The 27,952-nt window shown below is 42.7% G+C and overlaps 1 protein-coding gene across 4 annotated transcripts in view; it reads right to left on the reverse strand.

Moving 5' to 3' along the window:
- Positions 1 to 27,952, reverse strand: part of pard3aa (par-3 family cell polarity regulator alpha, a) — a 408,352-nt gene that overhangs the window by 228,414 nt on the left and 151,986 nt on the right. For 3 of the 4 annotated variants that reach the window (XM_053493816.1, XM_053493815.1, XM_053493818.1), the window contains exons 4-5: positions 12,626 to 12,792; positions 9,524 to 9,661 (exon numbers count right to left, since the gene is read on the reverse strand). In XM_053493816.1, the coding sequence (XP_053349791.1) occupies positions 9,524 to 9,661; positions 12,626 to 12,792 (305 nt within the window). The remainder of the gene's footprint in view (positions 1 to 9,523; positions 9,662 to 12,625; positions 12,793 to 27,952) is intronic. The other variant, XM_053493817.1, reaches the window with a different exon arrangement.

A 27,952-nucleotide genomic window follows, 5' to 3' on the forward strand; every position in this document is an offset into this window, starting at 1 on the left:
TTCTTCAACAAGTTTCAACAAGCTAGACATCATTAATGTTGTGTTTGAAGTGAAAACCAACATAGCTTTATGTACATGTATGTGAGTCTGAAATTACCTGTAGTCTGTATTACCTGTATCCCCCTCCATACTCTGGCATTTACTGTCAGACTAGTAGTGATGAATCCGTGTCTCGTCACCAGTAATGATTCTCTTTAAGACACTTCCACTTCCTCAGAGTAGCGGACCAAATTTAGTTTGTAGATATTCAAATACTTCTATTTATGCTCTTCCGTCAATTGTTTCAGCACCAGGTACACCCTTAGACTACAAAATGAACGTACCCGGGGTGCAGATAATTTTTGACTCAACCTTGTAGACAGACGTGAATCCCGGAAGTCAAATATCTAATAAGTGATTTAGGTGCAACATGCAAGTCTTATACACATTTTGAGTGTGAAAACGCAGATGCTTTGTAATTAGGGGGTATACCTTGAGTTTAAATTTATGCGGGTGATGAAATAGGAGGAACTCAATATCTGCCTGTAGGTTAATTTGATTAATCCGCTTGTCCCAAACATTCCCTTTAAACGCACTTTATGCATCATCCTACGCTGATACAGTTTTTGCTACTTGGTTGTAGGAAAGGCACACGAAGAAAATACTGTTGCTCAAAAATCCGTTCATATCTGAAACCCGGAAGGGGTCACATGACGCACTCTAGAGAGATCCCAAAGTGACCTCTAGAATGAGGTCAGCCACAGTGTCAGGTACCGGCACAAAAGACTCTGGGTCAAAGGTCACATCACTAGAACATGCAGTCAGTCATATGGAAAGGTAGCAACACTTCGGTTCACGCTAGTCTTTATACTGAACGTATGACACAAGTACACACATGCACGTGTGCGTAAAGGTTTAGAGGTCAGCTAAGACGACCAGGCTGCGTAAAAGGCACTGGCAGCTCAGCGGAGCAGAACAGCTCCTGTTTACCACTTCCTGTCATACTCTCTTTCTCACACAGGTGCAAGAGGGATGGGGGTCAGGCGTGCACTACATACTGTGACCCCAGACACACATGATGGTGCAGTAGGAGAGGGGTGACGGAGGATGAAAAAAGCAGACACGGGAGCAAAGGGAAGCCAGACACAGAGTTGAGCTCGTCTGTTTAACACAGAATCGCCCCAAATTAAGTCTACAGGGCGTCCAAAAAGTCAAGACACAACAGGATGAGACCAGATTACAAATCATTACGGTACCGTACAGGCATGTAGAGAATAGAGTAGTAGCGGTATCTGTGATGAAAGGATGCACCAACAGCGAATTAATGACCTCGAATAAGAATAAGAGAGTAAATAAACTTGATTTAAAATACATGTATGCGAACACATGATGGGTGAATCATGAATCTTATGTCCAGAAAATAAGATGCCTGCAAGATGCGATATGCACTCCAATTGGTAGTGGCATTGCAGTCAGCAGGCACACCAAAAATGACAAAGTTTCCAGTAGAAGTTCTGCGACCAGGTCTGGAATTACCCCTGCTTGTATAATGTAGCTCCACCGTTTCGTCAAATATGCATGTCGAAGCAGTTGCCAGGACACAAGTACAAATCTTAAATTCGTTCCAACATAGAAACCAAACTCATTGGTAGTCCAACATGTTTGTTTACTTCATGCAAAACTGTCTGAAAAAACTCTCTAGTGTGCCCCCTACTGGGAATCTTAGGCATTGAGAATTGGTAATAAAGTCCATACTTCTAATACAAACTTATTAAAACAAAGTGTACCTGTACTTTATTAATGTCAACGTAGGCACTGGTGGCGTCAACCAGTTTTCTCAAATGGCCAGAGATGGAATGAACAGTCTCCTGAAGGAATTCATTTGGGATATTGCTGAGAACCTCCTGAATCTGTGCCACGAAGACCTCCATGTGTCCTCCAGCATTTTAAAGGACGTTGGCTGGGACAATGTGGACCTCATGAATGGCCTCCTACCTGTGGGACTACGCAAAGCAGGAGATGTACAGGACTAAGCCTCGCACACTGGAGGACTTGGAGACAGTACACTTGTACAATTTGTCCCTCTTGCCTACGGGACCTCATGATAGGATCAATGAAGATCAAAAAAAGTCTTCAGTACGCAGGAGAAATTATATAGTATGGAGGCAGTACAGACATGGGCAGATTTGGAAAGCAGAAAGCTTTGAGATTTACAATATGGCATTTGGCAGATGCCCTTATCCAGAGCGAATTACATTTTTATCTCATTATACATTTGAGCAGTTGAGGGTTAAGATGGCAGCTTGGCGAGGTTTGAACCTGGGATCTCCTGATCAGTAGTCCCAGGCCTTAACCACTGAGCTACCCCTTCAAATATCAAAGGAAGTAATGCAGAAGATCAGGTGGAACAAGCGATGGAAAAAGTCAGATTAATTTACCATTTCAACATAAGAAAAAAAACATCTTGCTACAAACTCCTGAAAATACTTTCCTAATTCTTCATCAGTATTTTTTTTATAAAGATCAAAGCAAGCTGCGAGAGCAACGTTAATCAGCAACAATAATTCTAAGAATTTCAATGCCAGTCATATATCCTTTACTCGAATATTTCACTCAACACCGGAATGAGGGACAGTAAGGAGGTAAAATAGTTTTCTTCAACACGTCGACTCAGCGCATCAGTCTGTTACACTGCTGGTGTAGAAGTAACGTCACTATTTCGCACTGGATTATGTTCTTTGGTAGTTGTTAATACCTGGTACACAGCGAGTCTCTCCTGAAGCGCTGCTACTGCCGATGTGTGGACAAAATGAAAAATAATGAGATAAATTGGGAGAAAGGGTGAGAAAAATTAAGCGGCGAAGAAGAAGAAGAAGAGAAAGATTTAGTGGAGTGTTTGTGTGGAAGCTGGCCGACATCTTTTAAACACTCGCCAGTGTACTTCCACAAAAACAAACTGCAAACGTAATTGGGTTCAGTCATTTACAAGGATAAATGGGGGGGAATTGGAGTGTGAGTGTGTGTGTGTGTGTGTAGGCTTGCTAGCAGCGAAAAAAACAAAGCAGCTAGTTAATTAAGGGAAGCAAAGCCGGGCTTCGGCACAGGCTGCTCTGAGGGAGCTTCTCTCTAGTGGGCTGCCATTTGCACTGTGAATAATCACGTGTGTGTGAGCACGTGTGTGTGTGTGTGTGTGTGGAAGTCTTTAAGTGGAGTATAGAAACAGGATTTGGAGTGGAGTATAGAAAAATAATTTATTGCCATTTATTTGTTTGGTCAGGTATATGGAGAGACGGGACAGCAGAGACGGATAAGAGACGACGCTTTAACAGGAAAAGTTGAAACTACTATTCCAAGGTTCGCCTTCCTAATCCAGAGCGAGATCTTCAAACATGTACATTTTACCTTATGAGCCTTTTTCAATAAGTTTCAGCTTATTAACCTGTCTTATAGGAAAGTTAGCTGGTCATGTGACCCAATCAAACTGTAAGCCATGTCGCTTTGCACATTCAGGGTCCCGGGTTACGATTCCCGCCTCGAGGTCCGTGTGCGTAAAGTTTGCATGTTCTCCCTGCACTTGGTGGGTTTCCTCCGCGTGCTCCCGTTAGCTCACACAGTCCAAAGACATGCGGATAAGGCTAATTGGTGTTTCCAAATTGTATGTAGTGTGTTAAATGAGCGTGTGAGTGTTGAGCAGAAGATATAAAAGGGAAATAGATGGGATGGGATGGGATGGGGAGGGATGGGATGGGATAGGGATGGATGGATGAATGGATGGATGTAGCCTTGTAAATGTTGCCACGGCAAAACTCATTGCATGAACTAACATAGCATGTTTACGATTGCTGAAAAAACTATTTTAGCTACGAGACATCACAATCACTATGTAACTTATAGGACAAATAAGGACGTAAAGAAAGTCTGCTCCTTTTTATTCTATATATATATTTTCCCACATTTTGCATAAGCACTTGTTAGGTACTATGATTAGTCATCTCGATTGGCTAAGGTTATACATCATTTTGTGTTATCGTAAAAAGGAAAAAACAAAAATGTTAAAGCATCACAGTGTTTTCAGAAATGGAGCTCTTGACAGAACATGCATTTTTTTCCCCTGCTGTTTTTTTTTAAATAATGCAAACAAAGCATTTCTCTTTTTACGTGGTTTAGTGTGTATGCGATTGTGTGCATTTGAATGAATGAGGTGTGTTCCTTTGTGTTTGTGTGTTAGAGCCTACAGACCTCATTACACTTGACTGGGCAGTTACAGCCTGCAGCATGCCAATGGCCCTCTGCCTGTGTGGCCCAGACAGCCAGACTGCCAGCCAGCCAACCCACCTGCTGGACATCTCAACCCCCCCAATACACCTTTTTTATAAAGAGAGAGTATAATCAGACGTTTTAAGTGACACCATGAAATCGGCCACTGAAATCCCCCCTGACATCTCTTTCCATTTCTAGGATTAAAATAAATGAATAAATCCATTTTGGTTCGTCTTTCATGTTGGAAAGCAAAGCAGCACCGGACTCCTTGCAGCCTGGCGTTCTGTTTTCATCAAGATAATTAAGGCTTGGACAAGGTGCTCAATTCATGGACAAAACCCAGGACTGGTTTCTTTTTCCGCATACCTCCCTCAGCTCTGTGCATTTACAACTCTGTTCTCTAAATAATAAAAAGCCCAGCCGAGGGGGGGAAAAAAACTAAAAAATGACCACCTTTCTTCTCTGAGCACTTCAGCCTGAGACTGCGGCCAATCAGAAGATCAGAAAACAAGGAAAAAATGGTGCTCACTGGGCAATCAGGATGATTGACAGCACTGCCACTTTAGTGCCTTGATTAACAGAGTCGCCACATTCCTGTCCGCTGAAGTAAACTTTATATAATGGATTGCTTGAGCAGAGCAGACCGCAGCATCCAGGTCAATGTCTAGCGAAGCTATGTGTTTAAGTAATGACTGTTCTGGCACTCTGCGTTCAATGAATAAGGCTTTTTAACTGCGCTGTTACAACTCAAGGTGAACAGGCGTTCGGAGCACTTCAGTCAAGGCCAGAATGCGCCGCTTAGTATCGACTACGAGCCCACACGCAAACGTCAATACACATCCACCACGCTCGCGGTGTGCTGTAACACGCGGCTGTCATTCAACACTTTTAACACCTTTACCAAAAAAATCAAAAATCAAAATGGACAAAAACCCAGGGAGAGGTTGAACACCATGCTATCAGAACACCAGAGCTGAACCTCAAAAGTCCTTAATATAATCGAGGGGTTATTTTATCGAAACGGAGCGTGAGTTTATTTGTGCACCCTCTTCTTAAGAGCGACATGAATCCTAGGGCTATGTCTCAAATCAGAGGCAATTAGAGCCACAAATACTCTGATTTTTGCTTTGGAGCTCACACTTGCACTATTTTCCATCGGACACGAACGAGCAAAGACGACGGTTTGTTTAAAACGGGTCAAGTTAAATACTGTAGCTGTGACCAGGAGGAAACACTCACTCACTCATCGTCTATACCGCTTCACCTGTATTCAGGGTCACGGGGGGCCTGGAGCCTATGCCAGGAGACTTGGGGTACGAGGACAGGGTGCTAATCCATCACACATACAGCACACACACACACACACACACACACACACACTCGATTTGGGCAATTGGGGAATAGCAATTAGCCTACTCTGCATGTCTCTGGACTGTGGGAGGAAACCGGAGTATCCGGATGAAACCCACCAAGCACGGGGAGAACATGCAAACTCCATGCACACAGAGACGGGAATCGAACCTGGCCTCCTAGAATCAAACTCAGACCCTGCACGGCGACAGTGCTAACCTCTACACCGCCGTGCTACCCAAGAGGAAACAACACCTAAATAAGACTAAAGTAAATACGAACAAAACTTTCACGCAAAAAACTTGCATCGATCATCTTAATCATTATGTCTAAGGATTTGAGTTTTGACTGGGATTATTTCTGCCTTTGGGGGATTTTTTTTTTTCCAATCAAAACCACGGAAGTTTTTATTTCTTTATTATTACTGTATTATTATAAATTTTTTTTTTACATGTGAAACAGAAAGCTCTCACATCCAATACATCAATAGGTGTTTGCGTTTGGATATAAGTTGTGTATTACCCCTGGGATTTTATATCTATATGTAAATCTAGAGACAGCGGCTCAGACATGAGAGACTGTTGTGCCTCCAGGTGTTTTGGAAGCTTTTACTCTGACAGACTGTACAAAATGTTCTTAGGAGGCATCTCGGTGCGGAAAAATGCAGAATGGAAGAAATCGTGGTGGCATTTAAAGCAGTTTTGTGTCACTTTTTATGGCATATTTTGCTTTATAATATGGCAAATGAATTATGTGCATTTATCTGATCCATGTTCCATCTGACCTTGATCAAAACATTCTCTTCTTCATTTCAGCATGTGCAAATCGTATTCAAAAGCTCACCCTTGGAATTGAAAAACTCTTACTGTAAATGCGTTAAAAAAGTACTTTTTACTTTTACTCTGCTTAAATATACAGCAAATATCTGCACTTTTACTTGACTCTACCTTTCTCTCGGAATCTCGCCACCTGCTGACTGTTATGCGGAATTGCGTGGTTTGCCTTTCCTTCCAGACACGCCTAATCATGTAACAGGTGTTTGAAATCAGAAGATGAGCTGGTTGTGAGCTCATACTACCCTGGATTTACACTTAGGTAAATCTGTTGAGTTGAGTATTTCTGTACTTTTATACTCAGATAGACAAGTAAATGAAGAACTTCTACTCGACTACTATTTTCCCTAGCGAACCTCTACTTTTACTCAAGCACAAGATTTGAGTACTTTGCACACCTCCTTCCGTATGCAAGAGGATTATAAACCGTATACACACTTTTTACACTCTTTTTCCCTGCACGGCAAAATATAATCACACAAACTTTATCCTTTTTACACACACACACACACACACACACACAGACATGATTCAGAGCCTGCAGTTGCAAATGACCCAGAAGCTTGACTGCCTGCTCCCTTCACGGTCAACCTATGTCCATTACACACTCATTACACACAGTGTCCTTAGGCTTTTCTCTCTCTCTCCCCCTCTCTTATAGAAGCTGCTGTATTGCAGCATGGCCCTATTCCTCCTTACATCACTCTATTCAACAGGTTTGAAACTGTTTTTTGTTACATTACCGGGTGTGATGTACATGCACACTGTATTAAACTCTCATGCGTAGACAACCTTAACCTGACCTTGAATGCACACACACACACACACAAAAAAGCTATGTATTAAGTGCAAAGCTGGTATTTACACACACACACACTGTGTGTATACATTTACAATATATAGTACGCACTAGATGATGAAAAATGCCCTAAAAAATGTGTATGCATGTGTATTTGCTAGTCCCCTAGGTGCAGAATGTTGCGTCGTGATCGTTGCTTTGCATTTTATAACCAGGTGCACAGTTCTCCTTCCTTTATCTATCTGCATTTGCTGACGCAAACTGTTTTTATTCCTTTCTTTCAATACTGCCTGTCCCTTCATACGCACTATTCTGAGATGAGAACCGTCATGATAGAAACTCGGCGATGATGTCCATTTTCCATAAGTTGAAATCGGCAATAAGGAAAACGTGAAGAGGTTATACAGAATACAGAATAGTTTATCATCACACTATCTCCTCCTTCGATCCGGAGCTTTTTGACAGTTCGATTGCTGAGCATTTACACCGCTCTACAGTGATAATTTGCACCTCACTCCAAGTGCGTTTAACAGGCCTGAACCAGACCTCGGGTTGATTATGACACTGTTTATTCCGCACCTATAAACCGGAGCTAAAATCTGAACGATGCTCAGTGTGTGCAGTGTGGAGTGATACGGCCCGATGTCATAGGTTCCAGATCAGATACCTTACAGCCAGTGAGTTCTAAAGGAGACGAAAGAAATACTGTACTGTGTCTTGGACAGAATAAGAGGAAGTCGGAGAATAAAATACAGAAATCACTGAATAAAGGAGTCGTTAAGAAGAAAGGGGTGAGATAATTACATTCATTCCACTGCAAAGGCATAGAATGTACACATGGTGTGTGTATGTGTGTGTAACCTTTAATTACCCCACCAATATGAAAATATTTCATCTAGGATCGATTCGAACGTCAACACCTTCTAACCGAACAATCACATGCTAAATCAGACCCTCTCTCACTTTACATCAGGCTTCAGGAGATCCTTCAAATCATGGTTCATCTCTTCCACGTCATTCTTCTCTCCTCCACTTAAAACGGCTCTCGCACTGTACATGAAACGTGTACAACAGGAAGCGAGAAGATAGAGCCATTGACTTAATGAGGCGGCTTATTCAAAACCTATAAAACAGGCTACAACATTATGTCAATAGAATTAAGTGGCAATTAAAGGTCTGTGAGAAATCAGCGGAGAAACATCGAACTGGAGCATCTCGCTCAAGTGGAAAGGGGCCGGGTCGCTCTCTCTCCCTCTCCATGAGCCGACTGTAAAACGGTAATGGCACATTAAACCGTAGACGGCATTAAAATCGCAATCGCTCATAAACGTGAGACAAAGCCGAGAGGGACGAGAGGGACGGCGCGCGCGAGCCGGTCTCCGCCTTGAATCTTAAAAAGCCGATTTGCCTAAGTGGGAAAGCGAAACGGAGAAGGACGGGAAATTCCGCGCGAGAGATTGAGACGCAGATCCAGACTCAAACACAGAGCGAGAGGTGTGTGTTTGGGGTCAGGCTGTTCTGTAACAGAGCATGGCTGAAATAAATTACACTGTCAGCTCCAGCCCGGGCCTTGACTGACTGCTTCTCCAAATCGAGCAACCAGCCGGCAGCAGCGTCGGCTTCGCATCCAGCCAGGACCCTCTGCGCGCCGTGCCACAGCCTTAATGATGATGCACGACGTCGAACAGAGCTTCTTCTACCGCAATATACACACACACACGCACACATGCGCTCAGCCAATGCAGCCAGGTGAGAGTGTAAGAGTGTGTGTATAGGAGAGCAGGAGAACGAGAGGGTGAAATGGATCGTGGCAGCTCGAGAAAATCGATTGTGAAAATTAATAAGTGAATTCCCTCCAGCGTGCTCCGCGCTTCCAACGACTCAATCTCCTTTTTCGCACCTCTCCCATTTCATTCCGCTCCTTTATGCGTTTCCAACGCCGCCCACACACCTCGAGACGGCTCTGCTGAAGGACTGACGGGGCCGAGAGCAAGTGTGTGTCGAGAGCCAGAGAGACGGGTATTAGATGGGTTGAACGAGTCAAAACCAGTAGAGTGCGGCGCTCTCGTACAAGGTCGGACGAATCGTTCCCTGTACTTCAGGAGTCTTTGTCTCATTATTGTTTTTTGCTGTGTTGTTTTGTTCGGTGTATCTAATCTCCATTCTCCCGCTGACTTCGTGAAGAGCTTGGAGTGCTATTTTATGCTACCTAGCGTTGAAAACAGTCATTCGTGGAGATGTTTCAAAGCTGAACGGCTTGGAGATGCATTGTGGGAGTCGGGATTGGTTAAGACTTCAGTACCTGCTCTTGGCGCTCTAGCCAGCGGTCCACCATGGGATGGTTGGCACTGAGGGATGAGCGAGCACCCTCTCTGTGAAACTGGTTGGCCCAAGCTGTTGTGTCACGGGGAAGACTGCGATACCCTGCCGGTCCCTTAACCTGGAGAAACACCCACACACACGCACACAAAATAATTAAAAGTTGTCTAGAGTAAATCAACCATCATATCTCTAAATGACATTCTGCATTGAGCCTTATTCTAATTAACTAGTTCCCAGATATTTCAAATTAATATTTCCGCCGCTGTGCTGAAATTATCTGTATTTGATAAACCATAATAAATATGCAATACAGTAATGCCACCCGTGGTTAAGAGAGACACTCGCCACGCTGAGCCGTTATTAGCAATGTTATGATTGGCACGCCGAGGAAGCTTGTTTTGGACCCGAGCCCTACAAAGATGCGTTCATTCCAGCCGGGTCTCCGACATGCACTCATTCCTTCCCTTGCTAATTAACTCCATTACACGCTGCTAATTCACACCGTGGCTATAATGTTATTTCATCTGGAGGTGAAATCAAACGCCCTGAAGCACGGCCACTTGAATCGAATCTCCTATTTCTGGCTGTATGGAGCAAACAGACATAAAGCAGGTTAGTTTCACACGTCGGGGGCCTCGGCCTAGAAAACCTGCCGAGCAGAGCGGCTCGTGGCTACAGACATCTCTGCGTTAAAAAAAACCGGCTCCGGTTATAGAATCAGACGGTGCGCATGAGGAGATTTGCACAAAGCGGAGGAAAAGTGATCCATATGGTTAACTGGGGCACGTGGTAATGAAAAGCAGACAGGAATGTAAAGGAACGGGTCATCATGGCCGCTGATCATCTTCCCAGTCCTTCTCGGAGTTCGGGATCATAAAAGACGCCTGCTTATTAATTTTTATGACATGGTAAATGACATGGCACAGAGAATATAAATCAGCGGAAAAGGAGGGTGGATCTGCTATCCACCGTCTCTGCTTCCAGCACTCGAACCGAGAAAAAGGGCTTTCATAAGTCTAGCCTTATTAAGGAAGACAGGGTCCAGACACGTGTCCGTTACATAAATACGTTGGCAGATCTGAGAGATGGCATCCAAACTCCTATTTCATTCTGTTCAAACAGTCCTGAGCCCGACTGGAAAAGATCCAGGAAAACATGGACCTTACTAGTGCTGATCAGAACGATGCTATTATGCATGGAAGGCCAGTCAGCTGGCCAAAAACCGGGCCAGGATAAGCCAGCACAAAAATACCTCCTGAAATAGAGCACATCTGGATTTTTATGCAAAATATGCGACTGAGGTATAGATCCAGGAAATCCCATAGAGCCGTAAAGATATAGTAGACCATACCGGCTCAATCATAAAGACATCAGGAGCACATTAGAGGAATTCTAATTCGAATTCAAGTGCACATTTTTTTACTTGGAATTTTTTTTCCATTAAAGCACTTTGCTAAAGGCCAGTGTCGATACACTTCAATAATTATCGACCCCGAACACACCTTCAAACACATCCCTAAGTTTGCCTCAAAGTGCAAAACATCTCCAGTCTTAGGCAAATGATCGCACGGTGCAGGATTACGGAGACCCCGACAAGCGGAGTGCTTTTAAATAGGATTATGAGCCGAAACAGCGAGACGCGCTAATCTCGTCGCGAGCTGCCGAGTCACATTCAGGGTACAGCATCCGCCCTCTCCGCCTTCTCTTCCACCCTTTTATTCGCCATATTACCATTTCCAAGGCACTGAAGAGTTGTCATCGCTGAGAAAGAAGGGCCATTTTGAGAGAATAATTGGCCTCTTCTTCACTCGTTGCCATGGGGTGGCCAGGGGAGAGGAGAGTGAAGGAGCATCTCTATGATTCATTAGGAGCCAAAGGCACCGACCTCCAAAGTGAGCCACACAACAAAGCAAACGTTAGCACTACAAAGGAGCTCTCTGCATTCTGCGTAGCACAGAGAAACCCTTTAAATAATGGAATCCGCCATAAGACGACAAGTTGCAGGACTACAGTCCAAAGCAAGCAGGGGTTTCGTGAGGAATAGTGGAGAAAGAGTGCAGATGTTCACCGTAAGCAATGATATAAAGTACAAACATACATATGTATATACTGTAGGTGGAGTAAAACAAAGAAAATATTCCATGTGCAAAGAATCTTTGGTTATCTTCCGTCCAGTAAAGCCACATTTGAAGGTGACCTTTAATGCAAAATTCACTTTTTAGTCATTTTTAGAAATTCCATGGTCTGCAGGAACAGACAGAAAACAGAAGACAAAAAAAAAAAGTATTACCTGTCGTTTGTCCTGTATTTATGTTTGTTTTGGCCAGGGCTTTAACAGGCAAATCAGATTTTCTTCCTACTGTGACCTCATACTGTACCAAGAGAGCCTCAATGCCAACCTGTATTTCTCCTCTTATCTTATTAGTCATAAATGCAGGTAGGAAAAGCCTGGGAATTGCTTGGTAAGTCCTGAACATGGGAGGTTTTTGATCCCTGCGTTTGGACTCGCTGGGAAAATACACATCCTCATATGGGTGCAATTTATTTAAAGCTACAGACACTAAAATAGAAAGCAATGCATAAAACGGATACTGTACAGCGCGACGATGCTTTGTTTCTGCTGGAAAATTTACGGACCCATTTTGGAGATCTCTGAGTCTTATGCAAATCTGTCTATAAAGGAGTTTAATATGTGACCTTTAATGTAAAAATAAATAAATAAACAAACAAACATACATTACTAAAACTTTGCAGGCGAGTTACGATGACGCAGTGCGTCAGTGTGTGAAAAGAGACAAAAATTTTTGAGGGATGCCAGTGTGACAAAAATGCTTTATGTTAAAAAAGCAAATAAAGGGGGTGAAGACTTTATGGTTCGTTTGTCTAACTTACACATATGCATATTAACACTAACTTGTTGCATACGACTCTGTTCAAATGCATCATATGGTCCACTATGGATGGGGATGGATGTTTTTATTATTATTATTATTATTATTATTATTGTTATAAAAAATTAATTAATTAATGAATTAATTGGTTGGGTTTTTTTGGGAGGGGCAGGGGGGTTTGGGGGTCTTACCTTTCTCTCCAAGCTGTTGGTTCCGCTAGAGACATTAGGTTTGAGGAAACCAGCCGTGGTGGACCAGCGTGTCGGGTTCTTCCTGGACGGCTCTTCTGGTTGGAGTGGGGTCTCTGGCAGAACCACAAGAGCCGGATCACTACTGCGCCTCACTTGCAGATGCATGTCTGCGGCAGAAACGGAGAGAGAGAGAGAGACACAAAGAGGATTAATATCACATTCTTCCTTCTAATATGTAGCTGTCTCACCGCACAATAGGAACCCTATTCAGGCGAGAAGAGCAGCACGTGTCCTACAAGGCCGTGCTGATTCCACCCACTGCTCTTCAGCTCGGCGGTTTTGTTTCCTGCAGATAGCCCATTTCAGTTCTGCGCTCAAACAGGATGACAAAGCAGCAGTATTCTCATGTCCGACACAAAGCCTGGCCTCTTGCAGCTTAAAGAAAGAAGAAAAATAATAGCCTCGGCAATGATGATCTCTGAGCCGTGCTTTAGCCTGTTACCCTGCACAGAGAGACCCAGACTAGGACGGAGACAGTGGATAAGAATAAAGACTGAGAGACATGCCTCTGAAGTGGTAAGGTGTAATGGACTTGAACTACAGGTCGGGTTAGAGAGTTCCAGCCAGGCACTGAGACTGATGTGCTGCTCTTAACACAAAAGCCTTCTATTTCACAAGAGGAAACTGCTTACTACTGTACATCTCCGTGAGGGTCAGCGGGAATGAGATAAAGCTTTTTAATTAGGCTGGATTTAAACTTAAACGCAGGTCATAAACCTATAGTCATAAATACCTTATGCAGAGAGCTTATATACCCAGAGGTAATAACTGGTTTCATTTTAATATCAGAATTGACTTTTTTTTATTTTTTATTTTTATTTATGCAACCTGATTCGATGTTTACACTATCATAACCGATTTACAGCAAACGGAATCAAATCACTTTCTTCTTTGTATTCCCAAGAGGCACTGTACTTGTTAGTTGTGTCCTTGCTTGATTTTTTGGCAAATCTGATGTTTTTTAGATTGGATTTGAGCCACTTTCGTATGTGGTCCGAAATCAGATATATGTATTTGACACGCGACATGAATAAGAATGATCAGATCGGAGTTCATGCGACTTTTCACCTCCGTGCACGTCTAGGGTGTTGACATCATCAGTCAGCACCGGCAGCACGGGGATTTCATAGCAGTGCAAGCAAGAGTTGCTGAAACATCTCAAGCGATACATCTGGCTTTTTTTTCTTTTCTGAACCTCAACAAATACAGCCGATGAAACCCTTGCCCTCGTCCAGAGCAAAATCCCAAGCATATTTATTTTTTGTTTCTTTGCCTAAAATTGCATCCGTTTGAAATGAATGAGCGGTCCCACAACTCATGCCGTGTTTTCACCAGATGGCGTGATCAAAGGACGTATGGATGTACACATGCGTGCCGTTTCAGAGGACAGACGTGTTGAACATTAGAGTCAGATAAAAGTCACGTGTAATTATAAATAAGAACCTTGAACAAGGCTTTTAACCCTCCACTTCTCAAATTCGAAATGAAATAATTTGAAAAAGTAAATGGGTCTGGATAAGGGTGTCTGCCAAATACTATAATGTAAATGTCACCTCAGCCTCTGATTTTTTAAGCAGGACAGCCTTTAATCTTCCGGTCGATAAATGCTTCCTATATAACAGCTGCATTTCAAATGAATCTTGGGTAGTTATGATTTTTTTGACGGTATTAGCAGCCATTAGTACTGGCACATTAGCCTGGTTCGCACCGTACGGCTGAATAATTACAGCAGCTGCATTGGGCTGGGTGGGGAGCATGGTTATGTTTAATTTGCCTGTATTACATTATAATATACAGTACAGTACCGTGCAAAACTCTTGGCACATGCAAATAACCGCTGGAGCAGTGAACAAGAATTTCTCAAAAATTTATAAATTTTCTACTAAACAGTAATTAATGAAGTCAATTAGGTAAATTTATTTTAAGCCTTTGCTTAAAATATAGTCTATATTTTCTATGGTATATATAAAAATTTTGATTTACATTTTGTCAGTTTAATAAGAAAATGAGCTGCTTAGTTTTACTGAAAAACCAGCTACAGTCTGAGAACTTTGTCGCACCTGCTTCCTTTTTGTCAAACCCATGCGCTTTCTTTTATTGTATTTCTTTTTTGTCTGAAAGGTGGTCTGTACCTTAATACATATGCAGGTGGTCTGTACCACCTGCATACTGTAATATGCTGCTTTCTTTTCCAGCCTACAGACATTTTAATGTTAGATATATAACTATTTAATATACACAGTACTGTCCAAAAGTCTTGGCACCATATCATATGCTGTACCAATTTTGTTATATATGTTTATCGTGTCAGCATAATTATGTAGAAAATCATTCAGTATTTCCAAAAAAAACTCAAAAATTACAAAAGAATATATGCATGGCTTTAAAGAAAGAAATATATAGTACCAGACAGTACTATATATATATATATATATATATATATATATATATATATATTTTTTTTTTTTTTTTCCCCTGGAATACTAATGTTTTTTACACTGACAAAATAATCGAGTCATAAAATAAACATGTATAATAAAGTTTGTACACAGTGTCTAAAACCTTTGCCCTAGGAGTCTAAATGTCGACATTCGCAGTATATCAAACGATTTATTTAATAATGCTGTCTAGTCTAGTTAAATTAATAATACTGTTCCGTTTTTTGTTTTTTTGGTTTTTTTTTAAGTCAGGACAGAAAAGAAGAAGAAAAAAAAAAAAAGACAGCATTACGGGCTTAACCGTGCTCAAATGGAAATTCCATCTAAACAGTTTCTCTCCTCGCTCAGAACCATTTGGCTATACATTGGAAAATAGGCTCTTCTTACTCTCACACACCAGCTTAGAGCAGGACTAATCCACGGTCCGTGAGCACTGCTGGACCGAGACTGGGGGGGGGTTACGGTTAGGATTAGGTAACAGTTGGTGTCTGATAAGTCTTTGGAAGAGGGTTTGCAGATGATAAGGATCCGGGTTATGACAAGCCCAGAAGTACTGCTGGTACATCTACTCATTATGCAAACTCTGGAGCAAACCACCTGCTGTCTTTCAGTGTTTACGGCCGTTGTTTTCTGTTTGACTCAAGAACGCACCCATGTGCTGCCATACTCAATCACATAAAACCCTCATGAACCCTTATTGAAGGAGCAGCATGCGTATCCCTGGGAGCTGCCTAAAAACCATGACACCCGGTGGGCCGTGGCATCCTGAGCTTATAATTAGCCTGAAATGACTTCCAGAACAGCGTAACGATTTTTGCATATGCTCTCCTCCGTCTGTGGTCAGCTCACGTCCAGTTCACATCTAGGTGACAGTCCTCTGAGGCAGCAAGACCTACACTTTAACTGCCTCCCACATGTTAGATTAGGCTCAGGGGTCAAAGCAAAACAGCCAACACAAACACAAAAATATGACTTGGCAGGAAAGGAAAAAAAAAAAGATCAAATTGCACATAATCACGTGCACTGACCGCGGTAAGCGTCGTTACAAACCCCTAATACCAGGCACGTAATAACAAGGCCTGGCATGAATTGTATATGAGAATGGAGATAATAGTTTTGGGATGGTGTTGAGAAAGGGGAGAGAACACATCCCACTAAACATTAACGAGAGGAGATGGATGGTTTGGACGAAGCCGCATCTGCGAAATGCCTTCAAATTCCGTCCAGAGATTTTTTTTTCCCCCCACCCCATCCCTTTTAACGCAAGGCCGGTCAAAAGCCGTTTCTGTACCGAAGCGAATCTGGCTGGAAAGTCCAGCAGAGACACAGGAAACACTCAAACTTTCAGCAGATGTGCCAGAGCCAGCTACAGATCCTGGCTGAACGATATGCAAAAAAAAAAAGGAAAGAAAAAGAAAACACCCACTCTTCCTCAACCTCCTTTTCATCTTGCTCCTTTTTATCTCGACGGGCCCTGAGCGAGCACAAAATATTAAATTTAGGGCGCAAATCGACTCGCGGACGCCTTTGAATGTTCCCTTGAACAGGTGGCAATGTTCAGAAGGAGCTTGTGTCTCGTTTTTTTGTTGTTGTTGTTTAGAATTTCATTTTTAAACCAGATCAAAGCTTCTAAGTGAATTAATCGGTATATGATCACCTGCAGCATTTGGTGTTTTTCCATGCCCATTTTTACTCCTTTTGTTATGGAATAACCGATAAACGAATGATCTCCCTACAAACCCATGGCGTTCATTCTCACATCAGAGGGTCATTACGCAAGGTTAAAAAAAAAACCCGCCATGATGAGATTTTACACATGAAATGCATCAGGCATGAACACAAGGTTATGATCTGGAGACTCCATTATGCTAAATATTCACCTGAATGCGAGTACACCCTGACCCACATACAAACCCTTTCGCTAAACTAAACTCTCTCTTCCCTTTCCCGTCTTTCTCCAATATAAACTCCTAATGTGTGATCGGATTAGCTCTTCGCCGCGCAGAAATTGGCTTCCCCTGCCTTTAATAACCCGGACGACCACTTAAAGCTCCTCAGCCATCAATCTCAGGTGTGTTGGGGGACATCCATGGCCCCTAACGAGATGGAAGGGCAATTTCAGCCCCAGCGTGAGCGCTTTAAAAAGTCTACCACCCCCATACACTGGAGACTAGGTTCAACTCACAGGAGCACCACAAAGCTCATATTTACATCACTAATCTACTGCCTCGGGCTCTAGCCAGTGTGTGTGTGTGGTGTTAGATAGTCTACGAAAGGGGGGTTCGTCTGTAATTAACACAAGGAGTGCAAATGTCTAGAAATGATATAGAAAAATCTATTTAATTGCATTACATTGTGTTAAGCAAAAAAAATATATATATATATCATAAAAATGCGAACAGGTGGGAAAAGAAAAGTCGCACCTTAAATACTCTCCCACTCATCGTCTATACTGTTTTTATTCTGTACAGTATACAGGGTCACAAGGCACGAGGCAGGGTACACTAAGGGCAATTTGGGATTACGGGCAATTAGCATAACCTGCATGTCTTTGGACTGTGGGAGGAAACCGAAATACCCGGAGGAAACCCCACTAAGCATGTGGAGAACACCCATGCACGCAGACCCGAGGCGGCAATCGAACCCAAACCCTGGTGGTGCGAGGCCACAGTGCTAACCACTACAACACCGTGCCACCCTGCCCTAAACACTTCTGACTCGATGGGTTTTACAACTTCTCCATCATAACCCGTGGACCAGTTATTCATACCCAGAGAAAATCTAAGAAACACTCACGACCCCAGTGGGTCCGCAGAATACTTTTCCTATGAATACAGTATTAGCAAAGAAAGATTAAGAGAACGCGAAGCAGCCCGATACGTCTGAGTGACGTCTGAGCGACGGCTTCCGCGGTAAGCTCTCGCTGGTGGTGTCGGCTTTGGAATTCGTTTCATCCACATTCAGTAATAATCACAAGTCCATAAATGAACTCAATGTCGTTAGGATAAAAGTTTCCACCTGGCTGGGCAACACTACTGGCGCATTGCTCGAGTCTGCCTTTTCAAACACAGGTCGCTCTAATATATTACTGCGTGCCTCCAGTCATTTAAATTGGCCGAGTGTCCATTTTGTCCTTGTGGCCTGTTAGTTGCCAAAGGAAAGCGTCCCTGACTGGCTGCCAGCAGCAGCCCGTCACACAGCGGAATACAGATCAGGTTCGGCCAGAGGACAGGCGAGAAGAAGAAAAAAAAAAAGAAAGTGATGAGCGGCACGGAGGCCAGCGCACTAATTCCATTTCACTCCATCACTCGCTTCTTTCACTATCTCTCCTTTTCTTTATGCAAATATGGCGAGCGGATAAATTGGGCACAGTTTTATGGATTCAGTATGATATCAAGAACATGACCTTGGAATTCTAATGGAAAAAAAAATCAGTTTTTTTTTCTTTTGGACCTGGAAATACAGAGTTGTATAGGTCTAGTAAAATGAATAAAATATGAAAATGTCTTTGATGGGAATTTTTTTTTTTTTTTTTTTTTTTTTAAAGAGCCAAGTGTCAATGCTCTGTCCATAATGATGTCCCTGGAGATTAAAGCATGGGACATCTTCAAAAGTAAAAAAAAAAAAAAGTGTCTAACATTTGCATTTGTCTTAAGAGAAGAAAAAGTTTTCCAAAAGAAAAAAAAGGCAGGAAAACTTTTTCCAGTGCATGGACTTTGCCGATCATGCGTGGCAGGAATTAAGGAACGTCCAGCAGACGTCTAGGACTTGGCATTAACCGGACATGGGAGTGAACGGCTTTGTGGGAGACGGGCTCCAAATATAGCACTAGCGGGGGAGTTTATCGGCGTGTGTAAACAGAGACCTGTGACCTGCCGAGAGGAGTGTGAAAGCTGAGCGGATCAGGGAGGCTCTCGAAGCATGGACCAGGATCTGCATGAGAAACTCCTCGCGACGACAGAGCAGGGAGGACATGAGAGGCTGGAAGATGCAGAACTAGAGCGGGAATAAAAATAGACATGGGACAGACAGATGGAGACAGTGAGCCAGCATGCACTGTACAGTGGGTGGGGTTTGAGGTGATGGGGTTTATCGGAGTGAAAAGCAGAACCGAAACAAAGCAAAAATGAGATGTATACACTACTCCGAAAAGGGTCCTGCTGGGTTGAGCGAGGCTTCCTGTCTGAGTCAGGGTACCATTTAGGACAGAGGCATCATGTTTCCCCTCGCTGTCTAATCACACAGCTTGGAGACAACAAACCACTTCGAGTCTCATATTTCAAAACACAATTTTATGAAGAAGTAGGATATAATGGAGCCGGGGCCTTTTAGTGATAAGAGCAGAGAGAAGCTGCCTGTTTCCCTAAACAAATGCAGTCTTCAAACAGCAGCACGGCTGAGATTAGCACAGGGACTGGGAGAATTTATCATCTGTCTGCTGGAACCGTGGCTTACAAGAACCAAGCTTGTAATAACAAAACGCAGACATTAATGCACGGACAGGATGATTGACAGGTATGCTTAGGAAATAGAAAGAAAAAGCGGCCTTTATATCCGTCTGTTATGAATTTTGATTTATAAAGATTGAGAAAAAACTATGACAGACTTTCACATATGACTAATAATAATAACAATAATAATAATAATAATAATAATAATAATAATAATAATAATAATAAGCATCATAATAATCATTATTATTATTATTATTATTATTATTTCTGAAAAGGAAAACTATACACAATATAATATATAATATTGATATATACAGTCATATATTTATACTCCTAATATAGGCTGGAAATAAAGACTCAGCTAAAACAGATGCATAAATAATTGCATCATAGCATGATGAACAGAAACTTTACTGAAGTGTGAAGTGCCCAGAGATTCCCACTCCTATTCCCCCAGCGATACGAGTAAGGAGGGGGAAAAAACGTTAGGACTCTCCGAAATAAAACTCGCCTCGGGGAGGATAATTAATGCAGCACTCAGGAATGCCACCCCGACATCCAGAGCAGGCCAGCTGAGCCGAATATACTCCCTAAATATCGGTACTCCCCGAAGGAGTCGTAATCAGCTAAGCAAACATCTCCGCGCGGCTTCGGCGCTCAGTGTAAATACCACAGCACTATTCGTCCCCCAGACAAGGACCTCGCCGGATAAGCAACATAAAGATAAAAGCCATAAATCTAGTCTTTGCTGTCAGTCATAATCAGCAATGTCACCCCGTTTCAAAGCGAGCTGTCTGGATCGGGGCCACGAGTCACGTCACTGGAGCTCCTCACTGAAAGGCAGGGTGACGTGAAAGGAAAAGTTTCGGGAACACGCAAAGCAAAGCAAAGCAAGGCGAAGCAAAACACAGAAAATTAAACCGGAATGCGTGCTGAAGTTAATACTGATTGAAGAGATTATAATGGTTTATATAACGGTTATAGTGGTTTACATGGTGAATTTCTCGCTATCTTATTTCACGGGAGAACAGTAGTTCCATTATTCACGTTTAAACATTATTATCTACCATCATCCTTAAAACCATACATGAAAATAAATAAGACTTCCGATTACATTTTTATTACATTAACATCTGCACCACTTATTGCTTTATAAATTTATGTTGAGGACCTCCACCCTTATAATGCACTTACTCTCAAACATGTGTGTGTATATATACAGTACATTACCAATCCAAAGTTTGGACACGTCTGCTCCATGGAATTTTCTTATTTTTCTTTCTTTCTACAATGTAAAAATACTGACGGCATTCAAAAGTTACAATAATGTCTTTTAAACAGTTGATGTTGAGATGTATCTGATACTTGTGCTCTGTAAAGCCTTCATAATCCTTCATGGATGGATGGATGGATGGTCCTCATGTGATGTACATTATTTCTCTTAATGTCTTTTTTATGAAATTCCAGTCACTCCTGATATAAACATTAATACTGGGAGCACACACTGGTTTCCCTTGCACGGACGAATTATAGAATACACTTTTAATCTGATGATTATAATAAAAAAAAGAAAATTAACAGATTAAATCTGATGCGAAATGATTCACCCGGTTAACAAACTCCGTCCGGGGACGTACGGTTAGGTTAGAGAAAAGAAAAAGCTGATTTATTTTAGACCGTCTGCCTTTGCCTTGATGAGCGGACATTGCCGTGCAGGGTGGTGGAACTCTACGATCTACTCCACGGTGAGCTTTCATCTCTGATCAAACCAGAAAGAACGGTTCCACTTCAAAGGCAACGATGCAGCACACAAAGAGGGGTCTGTGGCAGGAGAAAGAATTTGGCAGGACAAAAACTGCACCATGCCGAGACAACATCCAGCACTGTCAGTGTGTAGTCCTGAGAAGGCTACTATAAATGGAGATGGAAGCTATCAGTTTTGTTTTTTCCCCACTCTGAGGCATTACAGCAGTCACATAACTGTACAAAATGTACAAAAGGTATATCCATGAAAGCACCAAATCAGAAAAATAAATAAATAAATAAAAAGGACAGCTTTATTTCTGAGAGAGTAGATGTACAGGAGAACATGGAAGTGAAGCATGTTTGCTTCAGAAGGTCCTGCTGATCAACGGATGTGCTACTGTTTTTCTGGGTTATATTTTCACGAAACCATTTCAATCTCAGACCCACGAGTCTGAAGAGCAGATCAATACCAAACCAATCAGAGCTTCATGGTGGGTGTAGTTGGGCTCTGCCATAGAAGGCCAGTCGGTTCAGGAGGGTACAGCGACACCCTCCGTTTGTCCGAACCCCGCTGCAGTGTCATGACTATTCCGAAAACCCGCGGTGGTATCACTGGGATCGAGAACCCCCATGCGGTGATGTCATCAGGCTCCCGAAACCAAGCTGTGATGTCATCAGGAACCAATTTCTGCTGCTCTAATTTGCGCTCATCAAAAGTGATGACTGTTGTCACGGCATAATTAAACCCCTACCGGTTCTGTTGTGATTCAGTGTGCCGGGATCAACACGGAACAACAGGGAGCTCGCAATTTAAGGAGAGAGTAGGGGACTAATGCCAGCTCAAGATGCACCATCATATTCAACCATTTTTCTGCAGCAGGCATGCCGCTTATAACAGATTAAAGACCTTCAGGGAGGGAGACGAGTATAACGAATAACCAGAAAACTATAAAATCCACACAAACAAATGCAAGGGTTATGAACAGTAAAGCGTTTGAATTAACACAGTGAAAAACATTAGTCATAGTTGTGTTACTAATTTACTAAGGTGATAAAGCAACCCGGGTTACTTCTTAAAGCCCAAGTCTGTCAAACCATCTCGGGTCCTGAATAGGACACAGGCATGTACTGGGAATCGGGCTGACGGAGCCAAAGTACTAAAACAACAACATTAAAAATGGCAAGAAAAATGTTTTCTCAAGATCAAAGACATGGTCTTAGGGCCAAAACAGCACTTGGCTTAATTACTTGGACTTGTTTTTACACTCAATGAAAAATTTGGGCTATTTATAACGTCCAGACCTACCCAGTCTGTGTAATGTTAAAAAATGGGTGGGATAGCGAAGACAGAAGAAAAAAAAAATAGCACCCGAGAGAGGCCGGATCAACATCACTATCAGCAAATTCCAGCAGACTTTCCCATGTCTCCTCCTGCCATGCCCTTTCTGCCCTCAAACCTTTACCCGAGAGAATAAAAATAGCCTTTTTCCTTACTGAAGCATTTTCATGAAAAATGCAGCACACATGCAAAGTAAACTGCAGCCAACACTTGGTCTGCATACTGTGTTAGAGCTCATACACAGCTTCAGAAATTCACCATAAACTGAATCTCTTGAGATTGTGACAGTTGATATTGAGACGTGTCTGCTACTTATGCTCTGTCGTTATGCTCTTTATAACGACTCTAACCCGAGGTGCTGTTTGTTAATTGGTGATTTCTGAGGCTGGTAAGTTTTTAATCTTGCTTTCCTGGGAAGGTCTTCATGGGAGCCAGGTTCATCATGGTGCTTAATGGGTTTTGCAAATGCATTTCACGATACTGTTCTTGCAAATACTATTCCAGAAGAGATGATCTACATGTCTTAAAATTAGGGATGCACCGAAATGAAAATTCTGGGCCGAAAACGAAACCGAAATTTTTGGATGCACTTGGCCGAAAACCGATACCGAAACCGAAAATGGCTTCATTAAAAACATGTTTAAAATATTTTCTTTTTGTTTGTATTAAAAAAATGTTGCATATTGCAACTTTGCTGTCCTCATCTGAAACTTTGAAGTGCGTCCAAACCGCCGACATACTCCGTGTTTGATGCGTAATGACAGCGCGAACGAGACGGGAGGATGGGAGAGGCGTGGCGACAATTTCGGCTTTTATTTTCGGCGCTTTCTTACGTTTCGGCCGAAACCGATAATGCTATTTCGGCCGAAAATTTTCGGCGGCCGAAATTTCGGTGCATCCCTACTTAAAATAAACACTCATTGTTGTCTAATGGCATGTGTATTCTATCATTTTGAAATCTCCCGTATTCTTCTAGAAGGTAAAAAATAAATCACTAAACAAAAAAAAAAAAAACATTGAATAAGACAGTGTGTGACTGATACTGTACAAATGAAAGAGGCCTTTATTAGGCTAAAAATAAAGACCTATTAGTGCGATAGCAAAAAACACGTGTGTTAGATACTGTAAGGCCTAATAATACAGCGGAATGGAGGAAATTCAGCACATTATGGTGTTCATGGGTTCCAGACTCCAACTGGGGTTTGGATTAAAGCATTAAAAATTATACTTATGTCCATTATTTTTATTTTGTCCGATTACTCTTGAGCTTGTGAAAATACATTCACTTTGCAAATAAAAAAAGCCCCTTGAACAAAAGCTGAAAGTCTTCGTGACATCTTGTTAACTGTATTTCAAATCCATTGTGGTGGTGTACAGAAGACAAAAATACGAAAAAAAATGTATGTATATATATAAAATATTGATGAAAAATATTAATGCACTTGCAGCTCATTCAGGAGCATGATGAGAGATTTGAACTGACTGAGCCCCAGTTAGACCTACTGTACTGTAAAGTCTGCAACACGAAACACAACAAAGTAACCAGGTTAGCAGTGACGGGGGTGTCAGCAAGGAGTCGAACTAATTCCAAAGTTGTGCCGACTAACCTGAACGCCTCGCAGGCAAATATCACGTGGGCGTGTTTGTACCGGGGCCCACTGGGACCGACGGGGGCGAGGACGTGGATCAGATCTCGCGCCTTCGCTGCGTTCGTGAAGCAGCTGCCTCAGAAGGAGGAGAAGCTTTGTAGTCGGAGCTTTGAATTAGGGAGCCTGAAAGGCATTGCGTCTGTTGAATGGCAATGACTGGGTGACACCGTTAATGATCCTAACACGGCTATACCCCTGTTGAAGAAAAGCTCGAGAGGGCGCGACAGGCCTGCAGCTCTGTTTCAGCTCACACTATGCAGGGTTCGCAAGTGTAGTTTTGAGACTTTGCACATTTTTTTTTTTTTTTTGAGAAGTGCATTGATTTCAGCTCGTCAGGGTGAGGATGATGAAGGGTTAGAGGAGCCTGCAGGTGATCTAGAGGATTCTACATGACCTGCGATCGCACTAAATCAATGCACTACGACAGAGACTTTAAAATCTGTTGAAAAGGAGCAGGAAGAACTCAGACGCTGTTCTGACACTGCATGAATTTGTCTCAGGGCAAATAAGGGGCTTTAACCCTTTCACCGTGCTTCGCGTCAGACAGCCTTTTCTAACATTTACACACACTTTCGTCGGTGCTCAGGGCCATTTTATCCATCTGCGTGCTTCGCACTTCATTACTGGATCAGTTCTTTACCCATTTAACAGTGTCAACGGCTACAACAATTAGCTCTAATAAGCTTTAGATTAAACTGTGGCACATTTATAGTTTTATGACTAATAGTTGGAATTAGATGAGCCTGCAGCCCACACACGCCATGAAGCCCAAGCCCGAGCCGAGTCTCTCCCCGTGTTCCTCTCTATCTTTATCTGTCTCCATGTGTGCTCATTCATGCTGAGCTTCTAATGGAAGAAGCCTAGATGATTAAGAGATGCCATAACCAATAAACCCCGGCTCTAACTCACTCCTGCAAAGACCCTTTCAATGTCAGATAAGGCTGGCTGGGGCGGAGAGCACGAGCCCGGGTGCCGATGTTTGAGCCTGCGTTTATGAGACCACGTTTTCATTTTAGCCGGGGGGAGCTGTCAATAAAGACATCCTGAGAGCCCAAACTTTTAATCCCATGAGCGCAGTCAAATTAAAATACTCCAGCCTCAGCTATGCTCAGGCATATGAGATATGTTGACGATTGCCGACGTTATATTTGCCGATGGTATTGCAGAGCTCGGCCCTGGAAGGCAGGACTGAAGATGATAACAATAAAGGCGAGACGATGATGGAGACAGAACTGACTGAGAAATACTTAGACACACACCAGTGAGTGATAACTAAAAGCTAACGCCATTTTTAGAAGGTATTCAAGAGATAGCGCAAATGATCTTAACCACCTGCACTTTAGTGTTTTTCGTGCCATTTCCTGGTGGATCAATGCCAGAAATGAAAAAAGCGTGCGGAGACGGCAAACCCATCCATGTCCTTTAAGGCTCCGATCCGGGAGGGATAGACGGGGGGGGGTCGGAGGTGCTGAGAGGGGGGGGAAGTGATAGAGAGAGAGAGAGAGAGAGAGAGAGAGACGTCCCAGCAGTGAGCCACAAGGCAAATTGATTGGCCAAATGGCAGCTGATCCATAGGTGTCCACAATTTTCTCTGCAGGCAATCCCCTAATGGTCCAGTCGAATGAGTGTGAGCAGCATGACGCCCCCGGGCTCCCCCCTCTACCCATACTTCCTGTAGGGAAGTGGCCCCCCACAGGTACTGTGATGGCAAAATGCTAAGCTAACTACAAAACCACAGAGAGATCAAATCCATGCCAGCAGGAACACTATCACCAGACAACAGAACACTTTTAGGCTGTTAACCAGTTGCAATGTGGGGAAGGAAAAAAAAATTTTGGGGTTACTCATCACGGCTAACCATTTACCATTGACAGCGTTGGATCAGTGGTTACCGCTTTGGGCTACTGGTGGAAAAGTGGGGTTCTCTCACTGCCAAGCTGCCACCGTGGGTCCTTCATCAAGGCACACTCAGCATCCTTTCTATGAGTAAATGTAAATCTTTAGGTTTGATGAAAAGACTGAAAAGAATCAGCTGCGGGGCATAATGGGACGCGTTCCGTGCACGCCATGCAGAGGAAGATGAGTGCGGGGAACAGACTGAAGAGAGCCAGGGGAAGCATTAGTGTGGGAGCACAGGAGCGCCAGAACGCCTGGGGGCAAGGTGCCTCAGAGCTGCACTCTCCTCTCCTAATGAGCACCTCTGATTCCCTTAAGGCCACTTGAAACCTGTAGAACTCGAACACACTCGCCTGGTGCGCGGCGCACACAGACTTACGAACGTCACGCAGTCCAGCATTCAGCTAAATTAATGTCACAGGGATAATATGGCAAATGGACCTCAGCTATGTTCACACTGCGAGGAAAAATGTGTCACGTGATACAAAAAGGTGCACTTACCTGTCCACTTTCATTCTGCTGTGCACTGTTTAGCTTTCCTTCGCCTATGGCTAAGTCCGGCTGCTATTAAAGTTTAATCGCCCTATTTGTTTGTTGTTGTTGTTTGTTTTTTTGTAGGTAAAAGCTTTACTAATGCTTGTATAGAGATTACACCTGGATCGTCTGGACATTATTATTATAAAAGGGTGTGGCATTGTTCCAGCACTATATCATTATCTCACTCTCCTGCCACTAAAATCATTCTTCTCTCTCTTCTTCCATCTTTCCTAGAGAGAAGTTGAGACGAGTATCTTCTTGAATTGACGTCAAAGTCGCGTGAAATCTGATTTGACTGTTCAGACCGAGATCGTATTGCGGAAAAAATTAGATCTGTATCTGATTTAAGACCACATATGGACGCGGTCCAACTCAGAATTGAAAAGATCAGGTTTCATGTGATTTGTGATGTTCACACTGGCATTACGGGGTAAAAAAAATATCTGATTTATGTATGAGCAAAAAAAAAAAAGGAAAGAAAAAGATTTGGTCTATTCTGGCAGCCAGTGTGAACGCAGTATTGGACGATTCATTTCATCTCATTAACTTTTATTGAAACTTGCATGGCTGGACAACAATCGGGAAGCGGTATGAACCAGAAATCCAAAATCTTTGAGTCCAGCATTCGTTTTTTTTCCAGCTCAAATTCCACCTCCTGAGCTATGATTAGAAGTGGACTATATTAGAATTGGCTCACAGGAGTCTGCCAATTGACTGTGAAGCCAGATTATGGAAAATGGTGGAAGAAGTCAAGCAAAGCAGGTATTATTTTGGTCCTGAAAATAGGACAGCGTTAGTCCAGGTTCTATTAACAACCTACATTTCAGTGATGGCTACGGTTACTATGTGAACAACATCTCGAATGTCGGATTCGCAGACAGTGTTATGACTAATGCCTGCTACAAACTGGGAAGTCAAGAAAGTTTTTTAATGATTCAATGCTAAACAAGCTCGCGTGCACTGTTACCCAAGAGAAATTAAGTTTTTTTGTTGTTGTTGTTTTTTCCCCTTAGAACTGCAATCAAGCTTGGGTTTACACTCATTAAGATTCAATACCAGATGAAAATATTGTAGCATATTAAAAGTTTTCTTTTTCTCCTCTCCCCAAGACAAGAGTTGCATGTGCGGCAAGTCAAAGCGTGCCTCGATTCCACATAATTACAAGCAAATTACATTCATTACTGCAATTTACATCTCATCTCCAATTC

Source organism: Clarias gariepinus, chromosome 4, assembly GCF_024256425.1.
Source record: "Clarias gariepinus isolate MV-2021 ecotype Netherlands chromosome 4, CGAR_prim_01v2, whole genome shotgun sequence".
Classification (NCBI taxonomy): domain Eukaryota; kingdom Metazoa; phylum Chordata; class Actinopteri; order Siluriformes; family Clariidae; genus Clarias; species Clarias gariepinus.